At 50.3% G+C, this 22,691-nt stretch overlaps 1 protein-coding gene and 1 long non-coding RNA gene across 10 annotated transcripts in view; both read left to right on the top strand.

Annotated features, from left to right (window-relative positions):
• Positions 1-118: 118 nt before the first annotated feature.
• The window catches only part of DHX30 (DExH-box helicase 30), a 28,410-nt gene continuing 5,837 nt past the window's right edge, over positions 119-22,691 (top strand). The window contains exons 1-12 of one of the 9 annotated variants that reach the window (XM_061128717.1): positions 180-234; positions 1,370-1,478; positions 2,128-2,222; positions 2,896-3,002; positions 4,006-4,060; positions 8,703-8,798; positions 9,878-9,906; positions 15,728-15,858; positions 16,492-16,602; positions 20,625-20,926; positions 21,387-21,507; positions 22,228-22,377. In XM_061128717.1, coding sequence (XP_060984700.1) covers positions 2,978-3,002; positions 4,006-4,060; positions 8,703-8,798; positions 9,878-9,906; positions 15,728-15,858; positions 16,492-16,602; positions 20,625-20,926; positions 21,387-21,507; positions 22,228-22,377 — 1,020 coding nt within the window. In that variant the 5' untranslated portion in view covers positions 180-234; positions 1,370-1,478; positions 2,128-2,222; positions 2,896-2,977. Of the gene's footprint in view, positions 235-1,369; positions 1,479-2,040; positions 2,223-2,895; positions 3,003-4,005; positions 4,061-8,702; positions 8,799-9,877; positions 9,907-13,662; positions 13,880-15,727; positions 15,859-16,491; positions 16,603-20,624; positions 20,927-21,386; positions 21,508-22,227; positions 22,378-22,691 lie in introns of those variants that run through there. The other 8 variants (XM_061128716.1, XM_061128715.1, XM_061128714.1 and 5 more) reach the window with 8 other exon arrangements.
• On the top strand, positions 9,915-12,200 carry LOC133045995 (uncharacterized). Its single transcript, XR_009690386.1, has 2 exons — positions 9,915-10,156; positions 11,183-12,200. It is a non-coding gene; the product is annotated as an uncharacterized LOC133045995 (long non-coding RNA).

Here is a 22,691-nt window from a genome sequence, read left to right as displayed (position 1 = left end):
GCGAAGACGCGAGAGTCGAGCGCGGAAGGTGGGGGTGGGGGTGGGGGTGGGGGTGGAGGGGTGGCGCGGGGCGCCGGGCGCCGAGCGCCGAGCGCCAGCAGCCGGCGGGACTTCCGCCACGGGACCCGGAAGGGGCCGCGCCACCGCTGGTGGGAGTTGTAGTCCAGCCGTGGTTGGGGGGGCCCGCGGCTCATGCGCGGTGCATCGAGGCTTGTTTCACATCTGTAACAACAGGTGAATTGGGCTTTTAATTCTCCCCTTTCGTGCCCCCACCCCCGAGGAGCTTCCCGCAGCCGGGGGTGGTCAGCGCGAGGAGGGGGTCCGGGTCCGACCGCTGGCTTGGCTGAGAGTGGGGCGGAGAAGCGGGCGGGCCTGAGGAGCAGGCCGGGCATCCTAGGCCTGCCCGGGAAGCCGGCCGGGCCGAGCCTTGAGCAGCCAGGCCTCGGCCTGCCGTTGCCATGGAGCCGGGGCGGGGGCGGGGGCCAGACCGGTCCGCCGGGGCGGGCCTCGTAGCCAGGGGCACCGCGGGGGCCGCGGGAGAAGCCGCTCCATTGGCGCAACGACGCCTCCGCCTCAGGGGATGCTCTGTTTCCCCGAGGCAGGGCCTGGAGGAAGCCCCCGGAGTGCCCTGGGACCTTTGTCTGCCCCCGTGCCGCCTGGACCGTTCGTCCAAAAGGAGGCCTGGTGCATTCGGGCCCCCCTGGTTTGCCCTCTTTTGCACCGACCTTGTCACTGGGGGAGGCCAAGGGGTGAGATGTTCTTTGTTTGCTGGTGGCGACTTGCCCCATTTCGCAGGGGAAGACCTAATGCATGTTGGGTCCTTTGTTTGCAGTGATCTGGAGTCCCAGGAGTCCTCAGAACCCCTGAGCCAGGAGTATGGCGTTAGCATGCTGTCTGGCTAGTCCTCGTGTAGCAACTCTGGTCACCTTAATTATGATTTTGCAAGGCGGAGGTTGTCCACTTTGCAATCCCCATCCACAGGGGCTTGTCATACACTGTAGCGAGTGGACTGCAAATGGCCAGTTGCAGATTCTCAACCTGTTTTTGGTTGTAACTGAACAGGTCAGAGCGAAATGAGACATTGCTGGTTTCCCTTGCAGTTTCTTTGAAGGCGATAATTCCACTGCCATTGTGGGTCTTGACTACATCTTATAATTTACACTTAAGTCTTGGAGTTTCCAGGAGGGAGATTTTTTTATTCCCCCCTTGATACAGTATTTCGGATTTCCATAGTGCTCTTTATCTATGTAGCTGTTTTAGGTGCATAAAATACATCCTTTGTTGCATTTTCTGCTTTGTAGATTGCCCCCTTACCTTGAAAAGATACTTACTCTCACAGTCTTTTAATTTGTGGAATTGTGGTCCAAAGTTTATCAGGTGGACCTTCTTGCCTCTTTCAACCTTTGAAGATGTCAGTATAAAACAGTCTTCAAAGAATGAACCATGGACCTTGTAGGCAACAGCATGACATCATGGAAGTAAGTAGTATAGTATAAGCATAGAAAACTTAGGAGCTCAGTACCTTAACTGCGATTTGCATTCTGCCCTGAGGCAGTTACGGCATCCTGAGCAGGTTGTGTAAACTTCTCTGGGAAAATCTGCCTCGATTTCCTTCTCAGGGGAAACAGATTAAGGGAGATAAAGTCTGTGGAAGTACTTTGTAAATGGTACTTTTACCAATAGAAATGGTACTTAACAGTCTTGTTTTCACAACCTGAAAGAGCTTCTTTATCTACCTTAGATAGGTTTCTATTATAGTCATAGGGGATCGCTTCTCAGCCTTCTGGCTAAGATCAAGTGTATAGTCATAGGGGAGTCTTAACCACTGAAGCAAGTTTTGCTCTGGGCTTGCGGAAAATGCTTTGAGAACTGTACGTCCTTCTTTACTGTGACATTGTATTTCTTGGTATCTTACAGGTTCCGGTATAGGACAGCTCACAACTTGATGGGTATAGAGTGGGTCATGGCTGGTCCTGAAGTGAGGCCAAAGTGTACGATGTGTGTTTCATGCCACTAACAAAACTTGTCTTTGTGTATTAGAGTTAGTAGATGAATTTCAATGGTCCGGAGCAACTTTCTTCCCCTGTGGGGGCCATCACTGTAGTGACCCAGCATTGTACTTCCCAGGAGGAGGCCCAGCCTCGTGATGAGGAATAGCAAAGAGAGAATTCAGCTCCAGTTCAAAAGGATACAAAATCAGAGGCTGTCACTGCTCTTGTAAGGTAAGTTGATTTAGCCACGCATACAGAGCAGTGGTGGGTCTCCTGCTCAGCCTCACTGTGAAGCAAAAGGCATGTGTTAAATCCATTTGTGACTGTCTTGGAGGAAGGGTATCATTTAATTATACTCTCTCTCTATCCTTGAATCATCTCAGAGTAACTCTATCTGGAGCTAGGTGGTGTTTCATTATGCAAGAAATCTTGACATAATATTATTTTAGTTTTCTCTAGATTATTTATTTAAGAGAGACTCTAAACCACAAAGGTTTCTAACATAATACTGTTTAACAGGAAAGGCGATTTTCTTTTAGATTTCTATGAAATTTTCTGTAAAGTATCTCTAAAAGATCCTATCTTGAATCTCATCATATATATTCTTTAAGACTTATATAGGAAAAGATAGTGTCATATGAGCCTTGGTTGGCATGGAGAGGATCAGGGGCTTTTTGAAAGCAAAACCAAGTCTATTTACAAGCAAATTAACTGAAAACGTCTTAGCAAGAAAGTATTGATTCTTCAATAACAATCACTTAGATGTTTTAGATTGTATAATATTCAGATTTTCTTTAAAATCAGAATCTCAAATTCCACCTTTTTTCTTTTAATTTGGATAGAAAGAATCTATAGAATGTAACTGATTAAAGTAAATTGTATCACTGTTGATATTGTATTGAAGTTTTCTCTCTGAGCTACCATATCCTATCGGCTGAAATTTCCGGCATCCCTGGGGGAGAGGAGGCCATCAGGGCAGACCTGCTATGGACCTGAAAGATTCGTCCCCAGGTCAGCCCTCCACCCGCACCCCCCCACGATTTGAGAATGAGAGGGAATAGCAGGCAGGAGCAGGAGGGTAGGCGCCATTAGACTCCCAGTCACGTTGGATTTGCACCTCATCGTGATTTGCTAAAATGTTGTCTTAGATGTTTTTAAACTAATGCCACATACAGTTACCGCACTGACACAGGAGTAGTACAGTATTAAAAACTGTGGGGACTTCCCCAGTGGTCCAGTGGTTAAGACTCCATACTCCCACTGCAGGGGGCACAGTTTTGATCCCTGGTCAGGGAATTACGATCCCGCATGCCATGTGGCATGGCCAACAAAAAGTCTATAAGTGTGGAGTTGGAGTGTTTTTTTGCAACAGAACTGTTAAGCCAGAGGTGTTACTTTTGTGCGCATGCGTGTTTTTAAGTCTCTAGGTATATTCCTAGTTAAATGTACTAATGAGCAAAATGCAGCAAAGTTTTTGGCCAGCAGTTGAACTTTAACTTAACGTTTGTTATTTCATAGAGATTCTGCCTTGAAAAGCTTTTTGTTTTGAAGCACTCTTTGATACTGTCAGTCAAGTCCCATTCCTCAGGGCTTGACTGGGTTTTCTGATAGCCCAGTACACCACTTTGTCCATAAGGCCATCATCAGTCCCATTTCCAGAGAAAAGGGGTCATGTAGGATTTCCTTTCTTCCCACACATCCCAGGATAACTGCAAGTATTGTGATGAGGTGGAAAGACGTGTCTCTCATGGTGAAATCATCCCCTTCTGTTTAGGAGGGATCATGGAGTTTAGGACAGAGAAAAGAAGGAAGCTCTCAATTAGAAGCAAAGATGTGTAATTACTTAATAGTGGAGGTGGCCCTTCTATCCTTAAGACTGGAAGCAGTTGGGGCTCATTAGTGAAGAGCTTCATTTTTCTTGTTTTCTGGACTGTGCTCTCTGTGTTACTGAAATCTGCTCTATGGTTCCTGAACCGAAAATGTTAACCACTTTTTTTTTGGCCCTCCTTCTTAGGATTCCAGCCTTCCCTCCTGGCCAGAAATGTTCAGCCTGGACTCATTCAGAAAAGGTAAGGATGTGACTGCACTTGTGGCCTCACACCTGTCTTCCCGGTGATGGGCAGCTGTGAAGCCTGTGAAAATCCCTCTGGTGCATATTCACCGCTTACTGAAATGCAACTGTTTTTCTAGGCCAGTGTTTTACACCATTTCCTCTGTGAACCTTTCTTAATTATATCAACCAAAAACAATCTCTCTCCTTTCTGATTTCCTCAGCACCACCTCTGTACTTTCTCATGCATCCTCTGTCTGAACCACTCATTGACTCACTAGATTAGAAGCTCCCTGCACCCAGGGCCTCTGATCATCCATAGTACGTGGCATAGCGTTTTGCACGTAATAGACCTCAGTAAAAGCTGGTGGAAGTGGATTGAGTCATTGTTTTATATTAGTGGTTAGAGAAATTGCTGCAAGACTTGAAATCAGTGCCCTCCAGCAGCTGGGGTGAGAGGGTTGCATACGCAGTAGAAGAGTTGAGCCATGGCAGGGCGAGAGGACAATGTTCCAGAGCTTCTTGTAGAAAGTGGTGTAGCTGGTGAAGATTCAAGGCACCGGATCGCGAAGGCATTGTATATCTTAGACAGGAGCGTGACTTTTCTCCTTTAAGGGAATAAGGAGTACAACGTCTGTCACCTGTATTAAAGCTGACCATGAGCCTCCTATCTGTACATATTTGACAAATGAGAACCATAGCAGGCCATCCATAACTGCTGATGAAAAAGATGCTCCCAGTTGTGTCTCCTCTCCGATTTGTGTCCCTGGAAGCCTGGAAAACCTTGGCCAGGTGGTACCCTCTGTTGCCCACTGAATGGGGCCAAAAGGAGGCTGGATGCTCCAGGTCTCAGAGCCACCTCTTCCTGTCTCCTTGTTTGTTTTCAGCCGTTCCATCTGTTTTCATACTTCATGAAAAAACTAATTTTTGTCTTCCTCGTTGTGTCGGTTAACTGTGTCTAATAGGAAAACACTGAACTTGAGTGTGGACAGCAAGCACATTTTGAGCTGAAAATTAAGTACATTTAATTGCTCTGTGTTTATCTCCTCATCAGTGGGTGTTGATGTCCACCCACTTGTAACAGTTGGACGAAAATGGGTTCTCTCCTGGTGGGAGTGTCTGAATTAACAGTACTGATTTCTTAAAGAGATGGACAGCCCAATAAAATTAGAGTCCTCATCCTCCTCACTGTGATAGGGAAATGGTACCAGATGAGAGAGTTTCAGGGCAAAAATTCCTTTCCAGCCTTTTCGACTTCACTTTCTAGGCTGGAAATTGATTTGTTCAAGAGGTTTTCCATCAGGCTGACACTGTTAGCACTCATCTTAGTGGGAAGCAGCAGAACCTGACTGAGCCAAAGCTACCGACCCCGATGCCCAATTTACATCGCACTTCTGTGTCTCACTGGCCGAGGAGGCTTGGGTGGAGACCAAGCCTCGCTGTGCCTCCTTCTGCACTATCTAAGTGGTCATAGAGTTGTTCTAAGGATCAGATGAGTTAATATGTATAAAGAGCTTAGAACAGTGCCTGACACCTGGTAAATTCACAAATCCATGGTATTAAGTAGTTTGAGGACATAATAATCAGACACAGTCTGAATTTGGGGCCTTGCTTTCCACACAGTTTAGTATTTTTACCAAGAGCTGTCTTATGCTTGAAGGTCTCCAGGAAAACCATTAATCAGAAAGAGTCCCTTATTTGAATATTTTCCTTCAGGCACACCTCTCTTTTCATGGCTGTAAGGCTGAATGCTTCTCCTGTCTTCTGAATGTGGCTCTAAATTTTTGGTTTGCATCATGACCTTGACAGTTGGTCATGACGGGCTTCCCAGTTGGCACTAGTGGTAAGGAACCCACCTGCCAATGCAGGAGATGAAAGAGACACAGTTTTGATTCCTGGGTCGGGAACATCCCCCAGAGAAGGGCATGGCAACCCACTCCAGTATTCTTGCCTGGGAAATCCCATGGACAGAGAAACCTGGTGGGCTACAGTCCACGGGGTTGCAAAAAGTCACACATGATTGAGCGACTTAGCACACACACACCCAGCCTTATGACACTTATTGTTGTATAGCACTTCTTTATCTCCTAGGGAGTTTTTCTGTGTTTCTTTGTTCCTCGTGGTGCAATTATGAGCTCCCTAAGGCATTATGAATCTTGAGAGAAAATGTTAACATGGTATAAAGGTTGAGTCAAACTGGCTAGGGTTCCAGTTTGGTCCCCATTACCACTAACGAGGTGTTAACTTACCTGTTTCCCTACCTTTAGGGGTGCAGTGAAGATAGAGGTGATATATGAAAAGCTCTTGGCTGTAGTCTGTCCCCGGCCCTTAGCCATAGGTTGGCAGGCATTTGATAAATGTGAGTAAGTTGATCTATTTGGGGTAACAGCCATATAGCTCATGTTTTTCTAGAGAGTAACAGCCTTGCTTCAATATGCAGTGTGCTGTATGGCTGCAAAATTGAGCACCTGCTGTACAGGCCACTAGGGTGGAGATAGTTGTGTTTCAGAGATGATTTCTGGTACTCAGGGGTTTATGTTCTTGATGAGGTGGGCCTTTTTATGGTTTGAAGGTAATGGCCCTAGCAATTCTCTGCAGCGTTGTGGACAGTGGCCCCCTGGGTCTTGTGGCTACCATCTTTCCTATTATGTAATTAAACAGAGCTGCCAGCGTCTGCCAACTAGAAAACTTGTGTGCCTGGTAACTAACCTGTTATTACCTTTGCCAGCATCTTCACAGTTTTCTTGTCTCTCAGCTGTAATGCCATCAGAATCAGGCCACAAAGAGCAAGCTGAGTCTTTCTTTTATAGTCCACACAGAACTTTGAAAAATACCATATCAACCTCAAGAATGTGCAATTTTCCTCCAGCTCCAGTGGTCAGAAGAGGGCTCTGTGATGTTGTTGTGGAACTGTAACAACCTTCCCTCGGTTACTGGAAACGCTTAATGGAATAAAATAATCATCAAATCACGTATTCTTTTTTTTTTCCCAAGCCAGCACCCTTGGATATGAATGAAGACCTTCCTCAATCAGGAAAGGAAAGATTCAGCTGGTCGTTTACAACCTTAGCTTCAAGGCAGAGCCAGAATTAATTCCAAGATAAACCTTGATCTTAGGCACTTGGTTCCAGAAGTAACAGAACTTCTGCTGTAACACCATCTATGTTTTCCGCAAAATCACACACCTATATATAATGTTCTAAGAGGGCTTATGGCAGAAATAGAGTTGAGGCAATACACTGGCAACTTTATGACCAGGATATGACAAAAATTGTCATGGGCGACTGGGAAGGAGCTTTGGCCCACCGAGGCAGGCGGCTTAGTGTGATACAGAAAATGTACAAGGAGCCTTCTAAGGGGGCGGAGCTGGCAGCTGCTGAGACAGCACCAGCGGAGGTGGAGTCCTGAGCCCGCGGCCGCCCTGACGCAGACAGTGCTACTGGGAATGTGGGGGAGGGGACCCTGAGTGCAAGTCTGTGGTTCCCTCAACACTGGATTATGAAAAAGTTTCAGAAATACTGAAATGTCGAGGCAGTTGTATAGTGAGCACCCGTGTGTCTACCACCTCAATCCCCTACAGGCACTTGACTTTAATTTTTAAAAAATAAAGCTGAAGGGCCTTTTTCTTTTCCTGTTGAAAATGATCATTCCACTCCCACCTTTCAGTTCCTTTGCCTTAGAAGAATTAGATCTGAACCAAAGGTTCTTAGGTTTCACTGATGTCATTCCCCCACATTTACCAATCATGTATGAGCTAATTTGCATGACAGAAAGGGGCATCATTTTTGCACGGTGGGTTGTTTCTCAAGTGGGTAGAGTGTGTGTGACTGTCTCTCCTGGCTCCTCTCCTCCCGCATTTATTACAGCAAAACATGTGGGGCAGAGAGCAGAGAGCTCATGCACCTTTCTCCCCACACCGGTGTTCTCTGATGTTGTCACCGCATACGTGGTTTTAAAGACCTTACACCTTCTTTAGCCATCGATGTCCACCTTCCTGTGGAATGCTCAGTGAGCATTTTAATTTTAGTTCGTGTATATCAAAATTTTGGAACTTCCTAAAAATGTACTTTATAGGTCACTGGTGGGCAGTATTTAGTCTCCCAAGTGAATGGAAATATTTGGAATGGTAAATCATTAACTTCAAGAAAGAGAAGACTAGAAAGTGCGGATCTGGTACTGGCTCTTGGGGAGGACACCAGCAGTCAAGAAGTCCCTTCTCTCCCCAATTTGGAGAGAGAGAGCAATTTGAGATCCGGTGGCTCGTGCGGAGAGCCTATAGCAGATGCAGGGATAGTTTCCATAAGTGGAAGACAGATAAGTGGAAGAACCTGGCCGATTTGCTTGGTACCGTGAGACTGTGGAGAAGCTTATGGGATGGGCATTATACTCAAGGAGGGTAGCTGAAAGAACTAGGGCAGTTTGAGGGCTTCCTTGAGGGACAAAGGGAAACGGAGGCTGTCATGTGTCCCATCTGTGTCTATGAAACAACTGCCTTCTTTCTGAGCGGTATTGGTGGCACTGTTTCTCAGAACCTGTGACTGGCTCCAGGTGCCGCCCTGTTGCCCAGAGCGCCTCCTGGGTGCTCTGGGGTGAGTCATTGCAGGGGTCTGTACGGTGAGGGGTGAGACCTCGTCACCCTGATGCCCTCTCTCTTTCCCCAGATCGGGCCCAGCACAGGCAGCGTCAGTGCAAACTTCCCCCACCCCGTCTTCCACCCATGTGTGTCAACCCTGCCCCTGGAGGGACCATCTCTCGAGGTAAGGGAGGAGCCGTGTCTCCAGCACCAGCTGGGTCCAGGGCCTGCGGGGAGGCGGGCGGCACAGGGAGCCTGGGTGCCAGGGCCGTAGGCCTCTGGAAGGGGAGTGAGGAGGAGCGGGGTTAGCAGAGCTCTTGCTGCCCTCAGGGAGACATCATTCGGAAAGGTCTGGGTTATTTCAGGATGCTCGGCCACTTGGCTCAGACCCTCCTCGTGTGACCAGGGATAAAGCCCAGGCTCCGCCTGGGTGTCTGGCTCCAGGGCGGAGACGCAGGGGGCTTGGACCTTCTAGGCAGTCTCGGCTCAGGTGTCTCAGAAGACGCAGGGCGCTCGTAGCAGGGCCAGAGCAAAGAGCCCGGCTCGACCCAGTGCCCCCCATCTGGAGGCTTTGGGGACGCCTGACAGATCACCATCTACCTCCTCCGGCACCTCAAAGCACTTTACTGACCTTCAGCTCTGTCTCTCGGGCTGTTTGGCAAGGTAGCTCTCCCTTTGATTGGGGAGAATGTCAGAGCCCCCACACAGGTGACCGCTCACCTCAGAACCCACTGGCACCCAGGGCAGGGCCAGTCACAGGACCCAGGGAGGCGTCTCTGCCTGTGAGTGTCTCTTCTCTCCCCTCAGACTCAAAATCTTCTCCAGGTCTGCTGAGACCAGTGCTCCTGGCCCAACAGCTCTCTTCCCAGCTCCACTGGCTGCCTGTTCACGCCGCTCCCTCAGGTTTTTAGTGGAAGGACGCTACTACAGTTCTTAGAGTCTTTGCCTTCTGTGAAGACAGCATGTCCCCTTGAGGCTCTGTCTGTAAAGTGCTTTGAGGGTCAAGAGCTCAGGAAGGGTGTGGGGAGCACCCAGCACCTCCGGTTCTGCAGCGCACGCTGCTATGTGCCCACACGGTTTCTACACACACCGCCCCCCTGCTGCGCTGGCCCTGACTACAGACAGCAGTGTAGAAATCAGTCCTTCCGGCCCCTCTGACCGTTTGACTTAGGTGTTAGAGAAATGCCACCCCCTACCGTTGCCAAAACAAGAGTTGATTGCCCTTTTTTCTTTCTTTCTTAAAATGCCCTGTAACTCGAAAAGGCTGAACGTTAACATTTCCAACATGGCAGGTGAGTGGCTCTGAGAGTGTCAGATGTGCTTTGGCTAAGCTTACAGATGGTTAGTCGGGATTAACCAGGCAGCATGACTAGGCAGTGCCTCCTGGAGCACACGCAGAGGAGAAGGCCACTGCTCTTGGGAGCAGCAGCTGCTCCCCGTGGGGCAGCCCAACAGGCCCTGCACTGTCGCCCCGGAGGAACGGACATCCCCCACCCCGAGCCTGATTGTCTTCTCACAGCTGCGTCTCCAGAAGGCATCTGGGTGTGTGCATCTTTGCCTTCCCTTTCTCTCTTTTTTTTAAGCTAGAAAGGGTGCTTGCCTCTGTTCCTTTGTGACGGGAGCAACAACCCCTTAGTCCACGTGACTCTTGGACCTTTCTGCCATGCTCTCTAATTCCCTAGAGGCTTTGCTGGTACCTCTGTCCTGAAGAAGGAAGTGCGGGGCAGAAAGAGTCTCTCTGGTATTCGAATGGGAGAATAGTGCTCGAAAAATGGTGGCCACTGAAAGAGGTTACAGTGCCCATCCGAGTCAGATTTGAAATTGGAAAAAAAATATCACCTCCTTTCCCAATCTACCCCTGACTCGACCACCAACCTCTTACCAAGGCCTTGTTTCAAAGTCAGGGGTGAATAAATTAAGAATCTTGTCCCATCCCCTCCCCTGGGAATCTTTCTCACCCACACAGATCTGGGATGTAGAGCACTGGAAAGTGACATAGAATAACTCACCTGCTGGCAGGATCCTGGAGACCACAGTACTGGTCCTGTCCTTTCCCTGGTGTAGACCTCTTGGTGTGGTGGTGTGCCTCAGGGGACCCTCTGGTTTTACATACATTGATGGGAAAGCTGTGAGAATGGGTAAGGTGGTCAGGGTGGTCCCCTAGCCCCTGTAGGTCCCATTACCTTTCTTGTTGCCAAACCGATGGGCCATTTCTTGCCATTTGACTCTCCATAAAATATCAAACTCTGACTAGGTGGACAGAACAGTAACCCAAGTTTTTACAGATGTCAGTGGCCCCTCTGCTTTCCCTCCAGAAGTTCTCTGGTCTGCCCGAAGTACAGACTATCTCGGGCTTCCTCCTGTTGCTTTTTCCTGGGGCCGCCAAAGTTTAGAACCCTCAAATCCCCCTCCTGCGTATTCAGCAGATTTTTAACCTGAAGTGCATGCTGCTAGATGTCACTATTTAGCACTTTGAGTACCCGATGTTGTGCTTGATCCAGAAGTAATGGAGAGATCTCTGAGCCAATTAACCCTTCCTTTTTTCAGAACTTCCCTCCTTTTTCACAGGCAGAGGAGTCAACTTTCTCTTCCCAATGAATGGACAGTAGAAGAGAAGGCTTAATGTTGGTGGAAAGGAACAGGGGCATGCCTGAACCCCCTTTAATTTTCTTCAAGGTCCTCTAAAGCAGGAGTCGGCAAACTTTCTTTAAGTCAGAGAGTACACATTCCAGTCTTTGCAGGCCATATGGCTTCTCATGCAGCTACTTAACTCTGTCATTATAGCACGAAAGCAATAATAGATGATACAGAAATGAGTGAGCATGGCTATGTTCCAATAAAGCTTCATTTATAACAACTCAACAGGGAATGAGTGGGTTTGGTCTGCAGATTACAGTTTGACCACCCCTGCTCTGGACTAACGGAGAGATCGCAGAACCAGAGGGGTTCCACGACCTGGTCTAAGAGTTGCCCTCATTTTGGAAAAGGCAGTGAGGTTTGTGGAGGTGAAATATTTGCTCAAGGTGACACTAGCAATTAGAACCCAGATGGATAAAATGAAATAGGAAAAGAGGGCAGAGAGCTTACCAGAGAAGGAGCTAGTTGGTTGGCATCCATCACCTGACTTTTTTTTTTAACATGAAATCTCAAACATTTGTTTGAGATATGTTTTGTAAAATAGAGAAAACAGTATGATGAATCCCTGTGTACCTGGCTTGAACAATGAAGAAGCTCATGGCCGATCTTCCTTTCCACTTTGTGCCCTCTGGAAGCAAATCCATGAAATCATAGCATTTCAACCTCAGCTTAAGTGACTGTCAGAGCAGAGTGCTATTCTAAGGGTTTCCTAAAACACAGGATGGGCCCCGGCCCTGCTTTCCAGGTGAGGTCTAGGCTGTTGCCTCCTTCAGCTTTCAGATCCCATAGTTTCCAGAATTTGGCCTTGCCTGCTGCTGCCACTCCCTGACTTGCTAAGCTTCTGGATTCTTTTGAGGGGATTTGGGCTGCTAAAAACCCTTGAAAACTACTACTGAAGCTGGGTGGCTGCCTTAGCTTTTGGCAAATTAAAGTGCCACTTGGCCACGAAGCTCTGGTAGCATCATTTTTTGCTCCAAGGGTCTTGCCATTCCTAGATGGATCATGTGGGGTAGAGGGGTTTGACACGGATGATGATGTCCCTTTGTGAGGTCAACCATTGGTACCAGGGCCGCCTTCCCTTTTTCCTGCTTTTATGGTTATACACTGAGGAGGGGAGGGAGGAAAAGGAGTTAGAGCTGCCCCCTTCTGCCCTGGATCTGCTTCCGAAGGCCCTGTCCCCCATTGTCTCAGACCTCAGAGAGCAGAGGCGTCTCTGTCAGAGCACTTTGTAAATCCCTCTTCCAAACATCCCCATTTTATCTTAACCACAGCCATACCAAGTGAGTAGAGCAGGTTCGTCCTCATTTCCCCCAGTGATAAAATGGCCCAAGGTTCACAGCTGGCAAATGGTAGACTTGGAACTGAGCCCAGGTGTTAGGACTTAAATCCCATGTACTTGTCATAGGCCAGTGGTTCTGAGTGTGACCCCAGACCGGCAACCTCAGTATTATCTGGAAACTCGTTAAAAATGCAGGTCTTGGACCCCGCTCCAGAGGTAATGACTAAGAAACTGCGGAGGGTGGCTCCCAGTAATGTTTCAACAAGCTCTTCAGGGGATCCTGGGAATCTTATCTGTAATTATAAAACAAACAAACAAACAACAAACAACCCTCACCCCCGCCCCAGCTTATCTCCAGCTGCACTGCTAACGTCTTACAAAGGCCTCCTTCCAAGGGACCTTGAGGCCCTTGCTGTCACTGCCCCAACAAAGCAGATTCAGTCTGATTCGCACCTGACCCGAAACCCTGCTCCTCAGTGCGGGAAGAGGCAAGAAGAGGCATGAGCCTGGAGGAACCCTGGGGCAGTGGTTTGGAGGCAGAAGCCCATCTGGCTTTCACACACGTGCAGAACAGCAGCAGCTTCAGACTTTCACTGCTGCACCAGCTCAGTTCTTGGGCGCAGGGTCTGAATCGGGTATTTTTCACCTTTCACTCCTGTTCTGGAGATTCAGTCTGGTTTGCTAGTATTCAAGAGGTCTTCCCTGTCCTGGTTCCAGATTCTTCAGTAGTTGTAAAAGCCATTAAATGAGGTGGCTTTGCAGTAATCACTATCTTACAGTCAGCCTGCTGGAGTGCAAGCCAATTTGCCAGGACAGTAGAAGCGATCTACCAGCACTGGGTGGGACCCAGAGGGAACTTCTACTTCATTTCTTTGGGTGGACATTAAGCCTGTCCTGTTTCCCGAAAAACCCCACTCTCTCTTCCGGCCTTCAGATGACGAGTTTGTGGGTTTGGATTTACTAGGGGAGTGATTTCGGCAGGATCCCAGACCGATCCAGTCGGCCCACCGGTCGACTGGAGTGTGAAATCGGCTCGGTCCCGGGTCCGCCCGTCCGGCAGGGGGCGCGCGGTGCCCGAGCCTCCCGTTCCTGCCCTTCTGCCAGGTCCCTGCCCGGCTCGGGAGTCGCGGGGGCGGGCGGGAGCGAGATGGCGACCGCCAGGAGACTCATGGCGCTGGCCGCCGGCGTCTCTCCGCGCCTGCGGCCGTCGGGTCCCCGCGCCATCGGGCGACAGGGACGCCCGCGCGGCCTCTCGACAGGCTGCTCCCGCCACGACCGCACCCAGGAGGCCGCCGAGGCCGAGGCGGCCCCAGGCGAGCCTGGGGAAGGCGATGGAAGCATGGTGAACGGTGAGGGCAGTGGCGGGGGCAGCCAGGCTGCGATGCCCTTGACTCCTGGGGATGGCAGAGCTAGGGGCGCGGGCCGGGGTCGGGCCCTCTTCGGTATGGCTGAGACAGCCATTCAGTGGCGGGCCGCAGCCCAACTGCTGTAAAACAGCGTGGCTCAGGTCCAAGTGGACCCCAAGCGCAGAGGTCTGGGACTGGAGCGCCTGCACCTGGCAACAGTAGGTGAGAGGTGCGTACCACGGGGGAGCCGGGAAAACAGGTGAACGTCCAGTTCCTGCCAGGTCGGCGGTCTAGGGTTAGAGCATCACGGGTAAGCACACCCTTCCCGTTGTAAGAAAAAGGGAAGGCTCAGTATACATCTGGGACTTGAGGATCTGAAATAGAGACAGAATGATTGCTCTAAGTGGATCCCAGCGCTTGCCCCCTGATTAGTGCAGGAAATGAAACTAGTAAGAGCACCCCTGCCGATCAAGGATGGACAGAGAGTGCGCTAGCCTCTGCCTCTCCATAGAGCTGGAGTGGGTACCACTGCACATCTATATTATATGTGTCTAGTGGGCTACTTAAAGTTAGGTCCTTCTGTGGGATGGAAGCCCTTTGAGTCTGCTTACATACTGTTTCTTGGCTACTTGATTCTCAGTAGTTTTAGGAGTTATCCTTCAGAAGGAGATAGGGCCAGGCAGAATCTTCCCTCTTGGCCAGTTGACAGGGGAGTCTGCTTCAGGGAAACAGTTTGAACCCAGGCAGCAGAGTTACAGCACAGCTTGTGGAGGAGTGTTTTCAGAACACAGAGACTTTCCCAACGCCACGGCCATTCTCGTGTGTCCTGTGGGGATCAGTGTGAAGGGCTGTGAAGACGTTCCCCACATGACTTACGATTGATGCGCACAGGTGCATATATGTATACACACACACACACACACACACACACACACAGGCCCTACAAAAATATCTTCTGGAGCTGAATTATAAGCCAGAGACTGTGGGTGGAGAATGAAAAAGCTTTCCATCTCCTCTGACCCTGCATCTCTTGAAGGTCCACTGTGGTGCTTCGGGACTCTTCCTTCTGTTTTCAGCCACTCTCAGCAGGATTCTTCATGGTTTCTCTAAGTCCTCTGTTTGGCACAAGCTGCCTCTAGGTGGACATCTCACCCATTTGTGCTCTGGGATTGATCCTGAGTGCAAGTAAATAAATGTAAGGTATCTCTCATGATGTTTGATGCATCCTGCCTCCACTTGGTTCACTGCAGTGAACTCCTTGGAGGATCAGCTCATGCCTGTGGCTCAGCTCTGGAGGTCTCTAATCAGTGTCCCTACACATAATCTGGCTGAAAGGGGAGGCCTTTGGCAGGGTGCTGAGGTGATTGAGAACTGCGGCCTGGTGTTCAGACTGCAGCCTTCCCTCCCTTCTGTGTATCTGTTGTTTGAGGAGGGGCCTTGCACTGTCTTGATCTCCTGTGCGTGTGTGTGTGTGTGTGTGTGATTGGTTTTGTTTTGTTTTTTCTCTTTAGTGCTTTCAGACATCAGGTTATGGGGGGTTGCTGCCATGTAGGCTTCTATAGCTGATGTGTGAAGTCAGGAGCTTGGATGAGGAAGAGGATGCTGGCTGGTTCCCCTCTGGTGTTTGGGGCATTGGCCCTTCTCTTTCACAAGGAGATGCTTGTCCAGTGGGTCTAGCTCCACTGTCCCCTGTAAACCCTGAAGCCATTTGCCCCTCCTTTTTAAGATGCTCCTGGGTGGTTTGGGGTTGCGAGCCAACATCCTCAGTATCCAGCCCAGGGTTGTCCTGAAACATACCCCACAGAGTTTTTAAAACAACACAACTATAATGCTTTGTCCTTATTTTCTTAGCTTCTAGGGACCTATTAAAAGAGTTTCCACAGCCCAAAAATCTTCTCAACAGTGTGATTGGAAGAGCCCTTGGCATCTCACATGCAAAAGACAAATTGGTCTACGTGCACACAAATGGACCGAAGAAAAAGGTAACTGGTGGCAGGAAAACACTTTGGTCTGAGTCTCAGGAAGGAAACCAGCTGCCCTTTTCTCCCCCAGATTTCTCGACAGGGAGGCCATAGTGTAGGTTTTTTGAATTGAGAATGGTCAGCAGAGAACCTCAGAACAAAGCTAGGTCTGGAGAAGAGTCTAGTTTAGGGAAAGGAAACATGGGCAAGTGAAGTGAGACGTTCTCTCATCTTGTGTGACAGGCCACTGTAGTGGGCCCTGGTACTGATCCCTCCTCAACTTCCTGGAACTGTGGAGGATTAGAGTTGATGATAATTCCTGCTCCCAGAGTCTTGTAGGTCCTGGGACCAGGAAGCATGCAGGCAAACCATTCTGAAGGAAGATTTTTAAGAATAAGGGTGGGTTCCACCTTGCCCTCTGGCTGGAACATGGCACTTTGAAGAAGCAAAGCAACTTGAGGTGGGACAGTGGCTTGGTGGGGGTCGGGGGGGGATTGGAGCCTTCCAAGGAGCTAATGATGGGGTCGGGGTTCTGTCTTGCACTCAGCCCTGCTGCCATGAGGTCTGTAGCTTTCCTGTGGATTCTCCATGTGATTTGTAATACTTTTGTAGTCCAGAGAGGCAAGGGTTCTAATTCTCTCTTCTCTTCCTCAGAAAGTCACCCTCCACATAAAGTGGCCCAAGAGCGTGGAGGTAGAAGGCTATGGCAGCAAGAAGATTGACGCTGAGAGGCAGGCTGCAGCCGCGGCCTGCCAGCTATTCAAGGTGACCCTCCCCTCAGGAAAACCACGCACACCTCCCTCCTGGGAACTTCTTGCAGTAATGGTCTTCCTGGGACCAGGTGCCCCTAGGTTTAGGGTGGCAGAGTGTTCAACCACTCAGCCTGTCCTGAGCCCTTTTCATCATGTGGTTCCTTTTTTGCTTCAGCCATTGAGGGAACAGATGAATATTATTTTCTTGCCACTGTAGTTACTTACTTTCTGTGGTTTCAGAAACCACAGTGAAGAACCTCTTTGTGGAGGGCACTCCCTTTGTACAAATAGACTTCTATCTTGGCTTCTGTTGTTTCTTTCTGTTATCTCATATAGGTTTTTCCTTGTGGCCCCATAGTCCTCTTGCTTACAATGAAAGAATAATAGTCATTTCTCTATCACTTCCCACTGATTGTTCATGGGTTGCTTTGAGTTTTTGGTCAGGCAGCAGTTACTAGCTCTTCACTGTTGCTCTCAGTCTTTCTTTCCCTCCCTAACTGACTCCCTTCATGGCTATGCCATCCTTGGATCTTCCTCACATTCCCTGGTCTTTGCTCTGCCAGGGACAAAGCTGCATTCCTTCAGCTTCTCTCCTGCTCACAGTCTGCAGACTTCATTGTCCTGCTTCCTTCCTGGATCTGAGAAGGAAAGTCCCTCTTCCTATCCTGGGTCTCCATACAACTCTTCTCTGTTCTCTCTCCTCTCTCTGCATCTTCTCCATCCCATCTCTCACCCTTTTATTTAATTTTCCAATCCTTCCTCATCTGATTCTTTCTGTAGGCATCAAAACTTCTTCAGTGTTGGGTAATTCCCTGGCAGTCCAGTGGTTAGGACACTGCTTTCACTGCCGAGGGCGCAGGTTCGATCCCTGGTTGGGGAACTGGGATCCTGCAAGCAGTAGGGAGGCTTAGCCAAAAAAAAGAGTCTTCAGTGTTCCGATCCCTTCCCCAGGCCCTGCTTCCCCGCACACAGCTCTCTGTGCTCGTGGTCTGCATTCTCTCCGCTCGAACGCCGCAGCCCTTGCTGTGGTCCCCAGTTCCCGTCACATCCTTGCAGGGTTTCATGGTGACTGTCGGCTGACGGGCAGCTTTGCCAGGCTCACAACCTCTCTCCAGTCCTCACTCTGCTTGAATGTCCTGTGGCTTTGGCGCCGTGGGGCATCTTTCTCAGCTGCTGGGTATACCTGCTCTCCTTTTCTCTGGCTCATTCCAAGCTCCTCTTCCTCTCCCACCGTCTGTAAATATCTCTTTTTTTGTACTTCTTCCCGCTGTGGATGTCTTTCTCTCTCAGAAGTTCAGCCATCCTTTGTTTGTTTAATGTCTTGGAAGTTGCCATCCCTCATTGAGTGCCTCTATCTCAGGGATTCTCAATTTGTGGTGACTTTACCCCCTACAGGACACATCTTAAGGTCTAGAGACATGTTTGGCGGTCACATAAAGAGGAATGCTGCTGGTATAAGGCCAGGGATACTTCTAGATGTCCTGTAATGCACAGGACAGCCCACTACAACAAGGAATTACCTAGCCCCAAATGTCACTGGGCTTCCCTGGTAGCTCAGATGGTAAAGAATCCACCTGCAATATGGGAGACCTGAGTTCAATCCCTGGGTTGGGAAGATCCCCTGGAGGAGGGCAACCCACTCCAGTATTCTTGCCTGGAGAATCCTCATGGACAGAGGAGCCTTGCGGGCTTCACTCCATGGGGTCACAAAGAGTCAGACATAGCTGAGCGACTAAGCACAAATGTCAGTAGTGCCGAGGGTAAGAGGTGCTTTTCTGCCTGAATGTAAAAGGCACTTTAAACCAAGACCATGCACAGCAAGTTGTGCTCACAGTCCTCCCCAGCCTGTCCTCTCTCCTCTGTCTCTGCTCGTAGTCTTGTTTGTATGTTTAATTGTGGGTAAAAAGTTTACTGTCTTAACCACTTTGAAGTGTACGGTTCAGTAATACTAAGCACAGCCACATTGTTGAACAGCCAATCTCTAGAACTTCATCCACTTGCAAAACTGAATCTCAGCACCCAATAAACAACTCTGTGCTAGTCCCTTCCCCAGCCCCCGGCAACCACGGCAACAGCTTATGGAGAAACTTGAACGAACTTTTTGGCCAACCCAGTTCTTTCTGTTTCTGTGAATTTTACTACTCATCATATAAGTGAAATTTGTAACTGCCTTATTTCACTTAATATAATGTCCTCAAGTTTCATCCATGTTGTAGCAAGGGTCAGAATTTCTTTGAGGAAGTGCCGTGGTGTTTCCGTGGTGACGGTACTGCTGTGCCTTCCCAACAGGGCACTAGTGTTCCAGCGTCTCCACGTCCTCAGCACACTTACTAGGTGTCTCCGGTAGGAGTCTTGACTGATGTGTGGATGCTCAGCCTGCTGACTGGTGGTGCCTGCTGGAATGACACGCTGAGTTTGCCTTTAGGAATAGTCCCCAGCCGCCGCGGCAGGGTCAGGCGAGACCAGAGATGGGGGCCCAGAACCGGTGCGAATGCCAGGAGCCGCGGTGCAGGAGCTTCTCTCTGGGATGTTAAGGAGCTCAGAGGACAGCAGAGGGTCTGACGGCAGAGGCAGGAGGAAGAGCGGGTGGTGGGGAAGCTTGAGTCGTCACAAGGAGCCCCTGGGAGGGAAGCAGTCCATGGAGGGAGCGGGGTGGGAGGTGAGTGGGCAGCAGGGAGGGAAAGCATGCTGTCGTCCTGGGGGAGGCCAAGGGAGAGGGTGTTGTGTGTGTTTTCCGTATCATCAGACAGTCCCTGTAAACAGTGAGGCAGAGGCGCGAAAGCCGAGCCTTGGGCCAGGCGCCCACACGCCCCGCCCCGAGCAGTGTGGCTTTTCTCCGTGTGGCTGTGTGTGGTGTGCCCTTTTCCCGTCTTCTGTCACAGCATCTTACTGTCCTAGAATCCTCGTGTGTTCCTCCAGAGAGATCTGACAGTTTGTCAAGGGCCCAGAGAGTCCGTCTACACTTTGACTGGAGTTACGTTACATGGCTTAATGTAGGCGGCTTTGCTCTCCTTGGGCAAAAATGTTTCATCTCAGGAACGCCCTTAGTTTGCGTCCTTTTACCAAGTTCTATACCTTTTAAAAATGTGTATATATGGTTGCTGTTGCTGCTGTGAGTACGCTTCACCTGATACCATTTTAAATTACAGCTGGTTCTTTCAGAAACCTGAGGGGAGAGTTTTAAGAAGGGAGTGGTCACTCCTCAACTTGTCAGGAGTCAGGTGGGGCTGAAGCCACACTGTGGAGCGGGGCCTGGATTCTGGCGCCCACCATCGCACGTCTGAACGCCTCTTGGCTCATCCGCGGCTTACCTCTGCTGTCTCTATCACTCCCAACTTGAATTTTTTAACCTTGTGCTCTATTCCTGTGCCGCTCCTGTTTGTTCTAGCTTCTTGCTTACTGTTTTGTTCCTTAGACTCTGGTTTTCTGCATTTCTCTTCTGCCTCTTAGATTCAGAGCTTCTTGAGGGCCGGGACCTGGTGTCCTCTCTCTTGGTGGTGCCCAGAGTGCCAGGCGTGTTGGTTTGTCCACATTAGAGACTCGGCAGGTGTCTTATTTGATTTTCTCTAGAAGAGAATGTTTTAAAATAATAATTTTGTATAAATGGCTTTAAAAACGTTTGGTGTTAGTTCTAGAATAGGTTCCCGGCATAGGATTCTTGTTTCAGAGGTATATCTGTTTTACAATATAGACGGCATATTTCCTAATCACCCCCCTCACTGAAGCTTTCTAGATCACTTTGTGAATGCGTCTGCTTCCTGTTGCCGTATGGGGTTTTTGATGGGGATTTTTCTTTAGTCTCTTGGTCTTTTGTCTAACAGCTATAAGAATTTACCTTGTCATTTTCATCTGTTGATGCTAGACAGGTTAAGTGCTCTCTCTCTGTCCAGTTCTGGGCCAGGCCTGAGGTGAGCAGGCAGGTGAAAAAGCGTGGCTTCCACACACGAGGGACCTGCAGGGTAACTGGGCAGGTTCTGAACAGCCTGTGCTGTGAGGGTGCTATGGGCCCTCACAGCGCCCCTCTTTTTCCCCTAGGGCTGGGGTCTGCTGGGTCCCCGGAATGAGCTGTTTGATGCAGCCAAATACCGCGTGCTAGCCGATCGCTTTGGCTCTCCGGCTGACAGCTGGTGGCGCCCAGAACCCACCATGCCACCCACTTCCTGGCGGCAGCTGAATCCTGAGAGCATCCGGCCAGGGGGACCTGGGGGCCTGTCCCGCTCCTTGGGTCGGGAGGAGGAGGAGGATGAGGAGGAAGAGCTAGAAGAAGGGACCATCGATGTCACTGAATTTCTGTCTATGACCCAGCAGGACTCCCACGCCCCACTCAGGGATTCCAGGTACAGCCAGGGGCAGGGGCGGCCGGGGAAACGGCTGCGCCTTGACGTGGGGTGGGGGCGTATTCCCTGAGAGCCTTCTCTGAGATGGGAGACCCCTGCTTGCGTCTCAGTCAGTCTCTTTCACAATACATCTGCCTGTTTGGGGGACGGCCAGCTGTGGCCGCGTGCTCTGGCTGGGCTCTTGCAAGACAGCAGCATGGGGCTTCTCTCCAGCTCACACTTGAGAGCCCTTCAGAGGCCCGGCACCTGCTCTGCCTGCCCGCTGCTCGCTCTCCTGTGTGTCTGGGGGGATTGAGGGCACGCCCCGTGTGCTGTGTCTGTGAGAGGACCACAGGCCAACTGATGATGCCCCTACCTGGCTGCCCACCACAGTGACGCCGCGTCAGCCCCTGGGTTTCAGAGCAGGTGAAACTGGCTTGGGAAGAGAGCGATTTTTCACCTGAACTTTTGGTCCTCTCAGGGGGGGTTCCTTTGAAATGACAGATGACGACAGTGCTATCAGGGCTCTGACCCAGTTTCCACTTCCCAAGAACCTTCTGGCCAAGGTGATTCAGATAGCAACATCCTCCTCCACAGCCAAGGTGAGCTGGGTCTCCTGAAAGCGTGTGTGAGTGCGGAGCCGGCTTGCTCAAGTCTGGGTTTCCCCAAGATCAGGTGGGAGGGAGACTGTAGGTCTGTGGGAGGCCTTAGATGCCCGTTCCCTTAGCCCAGCCTGGGCCAGCTGGAGGAGCTTGGGGTCCTCGGAGGGTGAAGCAGCAGGGGCAGAATGGAAGTCAGAACACTGGAGCCTGGGAGGGGGCTGGGGAATGTAGGAGTGGAGACCCCAGATCTGTTCCAGGAGTGCGGGCACCAGTGGCGGGTCAGGGAGCAGGTGGCTGACTTGCTAAGGTTCTCATCTTCACTGCTGGGCCGAGGGGCTTTGGTTACTCGGAGCTTCTCCCCAGGCGCAAGGCCTTTTTGTTCCCCCAGGATGTGCTTGGCTCTTAGCTTGTGTTGACAGCCTCCACCCACAGCTGCCATCACACCTGTGTGCCTTGAAAGTGCTGAGAGGACAGTAGGCTAGGAGGGCAGGTAGGGGCGTTGCCCAGATGCCATCTCCTTTTGTGAAACCATGCCAAGATCCTGGAACTGTGGCCTCACGGGGCTCTCTTCTGCCTGTTCAGTGGCACTTCTTTCGTGGCTGATGTTTGGTACCTGCTCAGATGCAGGTTAAATCCGTATCTGGGTTCCTTGACACTCTGAGAACACTTAGAAGTTCCCGTTCCCTGCCGTCTGTAACCCCCTCTCTCGCTCTTTTGTAGAACCTCATGCAGTTCCATACTGTGGGCACCAAGACCAAGCTGGCCACCCTCACCCTCCTCTGGCCCTGTCCCATGACCTTCGTGGCCAAGGGGCGTCGCAAAGCAGAGGCAGAGAATAAAGCGGCAGCCTTGGCTTGTAAGAAACTGAAGGTGAGTGCGGAAGGGTCCCTGGTGTGATGCATGAGGTGTCTTGGAGCTCCCTGCTACCCTTGGCAAATGGTCCACTTTTCCAGGAAATGAAATCCACCTTTGCCAGGCTTTTGGCCTGGGCACAGAAGTAGCTGGTGTCCCAGCCTTGTCTGTCAGGCTCTGGGGGCGCTGTTTCCAGGGCTTCTCCACACTTCCTCCAGAGAGGCTTTGCTCTGAGCTCAGCCTTTTCAGCGCTGTGGACTGGAACCCGGGTGAAACCAGGAGGAGACATGCTCATCGTTCTGAATGGTGCGGAGCTGGAGACATGGTGTCTC

Source organism: Dama dama, chromosome 24 (genome assembly GCF_033118175.1).
Source record: "Dama dama isolate Ldn47 chromosome 24, ASM3311817v1, whole genome shotgun sequence".
Lineage (NCBI taxonomy): Eukaryota > Metazoa > Chordata > Mammalia > Artiodactyla > Cervidae > Dama > Dama dama.
The sequence above is the reverse complement of the archived record's forward strand: the minus strand, read 5'-3'. Positions and strand labels throughout refer to the sequence as shown.